We start from the raw sequence: 3,336 nt of genomic DNA, 5'->3' as shown, positions 1-3,336 counted from the left end.
CCTGATATCAAACAACAGTCTGGAGATCACAAACTTTGGAGTGATACTTTGTAGTTGAAAAACCATTGACTAATGCCTTGTTTTTAACAGTTTATTTACAAGGAGTTTATAGCTTAGTTGGGTAAGAACACTCTTACTTGTACTTAAAGTCTCAAGTTCGAATCCCTTCTCTTCCAATGTCACGTGTACTAAAAAAAAAATACAATTTAATTCAAATTAAGTCTTATAGGTTATATGGATCAGATGAGTTAAGTGAATGCACAAGATGGTTCACATTTAATTAAGAGAATTAGTTGAATTCTCACGGGTAATATTTGTTGAAAGAACCAAAAACACATTAGATACTATTATCTTCTTTTGTTTGGGCCAAAAATTAGATGATAACTAGCTAATGCATTGATTAGAAATACCTAAATGTTAGGAAAATCTCACATATATACATTGAATCTTGAATTCGTTGCTCACTAGATAACCCTAATGTGACAATGACAAAATTCACCATATTTTTGTTGTTTGGTTTTGTGGCGGGTCGAATTTTCAAACAGTCAAAGAATTAACACACCACAGGGACAACCGGTCGGTCTGGTACTCAACAACACCGCTGAAACGTGTAGGCCCACTACCCATATTTTAGATTTCACGTGTTTTTGTTTCCAGTAACATTTCTCCATGCCTATATATATATTTATAGGCACCGCCAACTTTTTAAATCACTACCATTCCTACCTCAAAAAAGAAAACAAGAAAAAAACAAGTCTAAACTCTTTCCTACTGCAGTGATGGAAACCAACGTTGGCCTTCTCTCATTGTGCTTGCTAGTCGCCTTCATTCGTTTTCTGATCAAACGTTTTTGGCATCAAAGCGATAATAAAAACGATAGCAAAGTATTCAAGCCAAACTATCCACTTCCTCCCACTCCAAAATGCCTAAAACCATGGCCTATTGTCGGCAACCTCCCCGAATTGCTGGCTAACAAGCCCACATTCCGGTGGATACACAAGATGATGGACGAAATGAACACCGAAATTGCATGCATCCGTCTTGGGAACACGAATGTGATTCCCATCACTTGCCCTCAACTCAGCCGCGAAATCTTAAAGAAGCAAGACGCAATCTTTGCATCACGTCCGCTTAGCATTTCCACTTTTCTTATCACCAAGGGGTACAAAACTGCTGTTATGGTGCCCTTCGGAGAACAATGGAAGAAAATGAGGAAGGTAATAGCGAGCGAATTGCTTACTCCAATGAGGCACAAGTGGCTCACGGACAAAAGGGTTAAAGAGGCCGATCACATCATCAAGTATGTGTACAACCAGTGCAACAACAATGAAGGTGGTGGCATTGTAAATTTGAGACTTGCCACTCAACATTATTGTGCAAATGTGATTAAGAAAATGGTTCTCAACAAGAGGTACTTTGGGGAGGAAATGGAGGATGGTGGGCCTGGTTTGGAGGAACAAAAGTATTTAGAAAATGTATTTACAATGCTTAACTACATCTATTCATTTTCTGCATCCGATTACATTCCATGCTTGAGAGGGCTTGACTTGGATGGCCATGAGAAGATTATCAAGGATGCCATAAGAGATACAAGAAAATACCAAGACCCCTTAATCGAAGGGAGGGTTCGTGAACATCAGAAATTTGGCAATAACAAGGAGGCACACGACTTGCTTGACATTCTTATCTCTCTGAAAGATAAGAATGGCGAACCCTTACTGTCTCTGGAAGAAATCAAAGCTCAAGTCAATGTTAGTCTCTCTCTTACTATCTCTCTCAATTATTGTATTTTCATATGTATTACGTGCATGTTCTTATAACTATTAGGTGTAAATGCATGTATATATAGATAAATATTGCTAAGAATGTAAATGAATCGCAAATGCGTCAATAACAGTACAATAAACACAAAAATCGTTGTGTAATACTACATGATAGTGCTAGGCAGACTAAATTTATAGACAAAATTTGCAAATTTAATGATATGTTACCAATAGGGGATAAGCGCATTCATCAACACTTAAGTAATAATTCAATCATCAACTTTCATATCATCATTTAGTTTACAATATTTTGTCTACAAATTTAGTCTCCTAGCATTACCCAATACTATAGTGTTGTAAGTGTTGTTGCTAATTCATGTGTAATCTCAAATGCGTCAAAAACTGTACCACCATACAAGGTCTTTCCTTCCATCAACGTGGAATTCATTAACACATAATATAATCTCTTTTCTTTTTCGTCCATACGACTAAATTGAAATGATATGCATCTTCTGCCAGTTTTTCTTAGTAAGTACCAATGAATGATCAAGAAATTAACATGTATATTTGTTGTGTGGATACAGGAACTAATAATGGCAGCAGTGGACAATCCCTCAAATGCTGCTGAATGGGCAATTGCAGAGATGATAAATCAACCTGAACTCTTTGAGAAAGCAACACAAGAACTCGATGCTGTGATCGGAAAGAACAGACAAGTTCAAGAGTCGGATTTGTCGCAGCTCAACTTCGTAAAGGCCTGCGCCAGAGAAGCCTTCCGCCTCCACCCGGTGGCACCGTTCAATGTGCCTCACGTGTCTATGGCCGACACAACCGTCGGAGATTACTTGATCCCCAAGGGTAGCCACGTGCTTCTCAGCCGAGTCGGACTCGGCCGCAACCCTAAAGTTTGGGACGAGCCTCTCAAGTTCAAGCCAGAGCGGCACCTCAAGGACGACGGGTCAGGGGTAGTGCTCACCGAGTCGGAGTTGCGGTTCATTTCGTTCAGCACTGGGATGCGGGGCTGCGTAGCGGGTACACTCGGCACTGCCATGACCGTAATGCTGTTTGCTAGGCTTCTTCATGGGTTTACATGGCACGTGCCACCCACTGAGTCAAGCATCGAACTCACCGAGTCAACTAACGATCTCTTACTCGCGAAGCCATTGCTTGCATATGCAAAGCCACGTTTACCTGCTCATGTTTACCAAACGAAATGATTTGAATTGGGTCAAGAGAATCAGTTTCCGTCGGCATGCAAGATTTGATTAGGATCTTGTATTAAACTAAATAAGGTTATATAATATTTACTATCTAATGGGAGTTTGCACAAATACCCACCTAAAAGTACTTAGGGTATGCAAATTTACCGCTAAGTTTTTCTATGTGGCATATTCCTTTTTGTGTTAAAATTAGTCATGTGTGCATTCCATTTTCTTAAGAATATTAATTATGCTCCTTCTATCGTTGCCAATTAAAAAAAAAAGAAAAAAAAAGAGAGGATATTATGCTCCTTTCAATTCTATCTTTTTTCTCATAAAGTGTTCAAGAAAATCACCGAAGATGTTCCAAATTG

At 39.1% G+C, this 3,336-nt stretch overlaps 1 protein-coding gene across 1 annotated transcript; it reads left to right on the top strand.

Moving 5' to 3' along the window:
- Nucleotides 1-741: 741 nt before the first annotated feature.
- LOC137743860 (phenylalanine N-monooxygenase CYP79D16-like) lies at nucleotides 742-3,095 on the top strand. The gene is made up of 2 exons (XM_068483794.1): nucleotides 742-1,751; nucleotides 2,348-3,095. Exons 1-2 carry the CDS (start codon nucleotides 780-782, stop codon nucleotides 2,978-2,980), a joined length of 1,605 nt encoding a protein of 534 aa, XP_068339895.1. The 5' UTR covers nucleotides 742-779; the 3' UTR covers nucleotides 2,981-3,095.
- Nucleotides 3,096-3,336: the final 241 nt, after the last annotated feature.

This window comes from Pyrus communis, chromosome 8 (genome assembly GCF_963583255.1).
Source record: "Pyrus communis chromosome 8, drPyrComm1.1, whole genome shotgun sequence".
Taxonomy (NCBI): domain Eukaryota; kingdom Viridiplantae; phylum Streptophyta; class Magnoliopsida; order Rosales; family Rosaceae; genus Pyrus; species Pyrus communis.
Note: the sequence above shows the minus strand (reverse complement) of the source record. Positions and strands in the feature narration are given on the sequence as shown.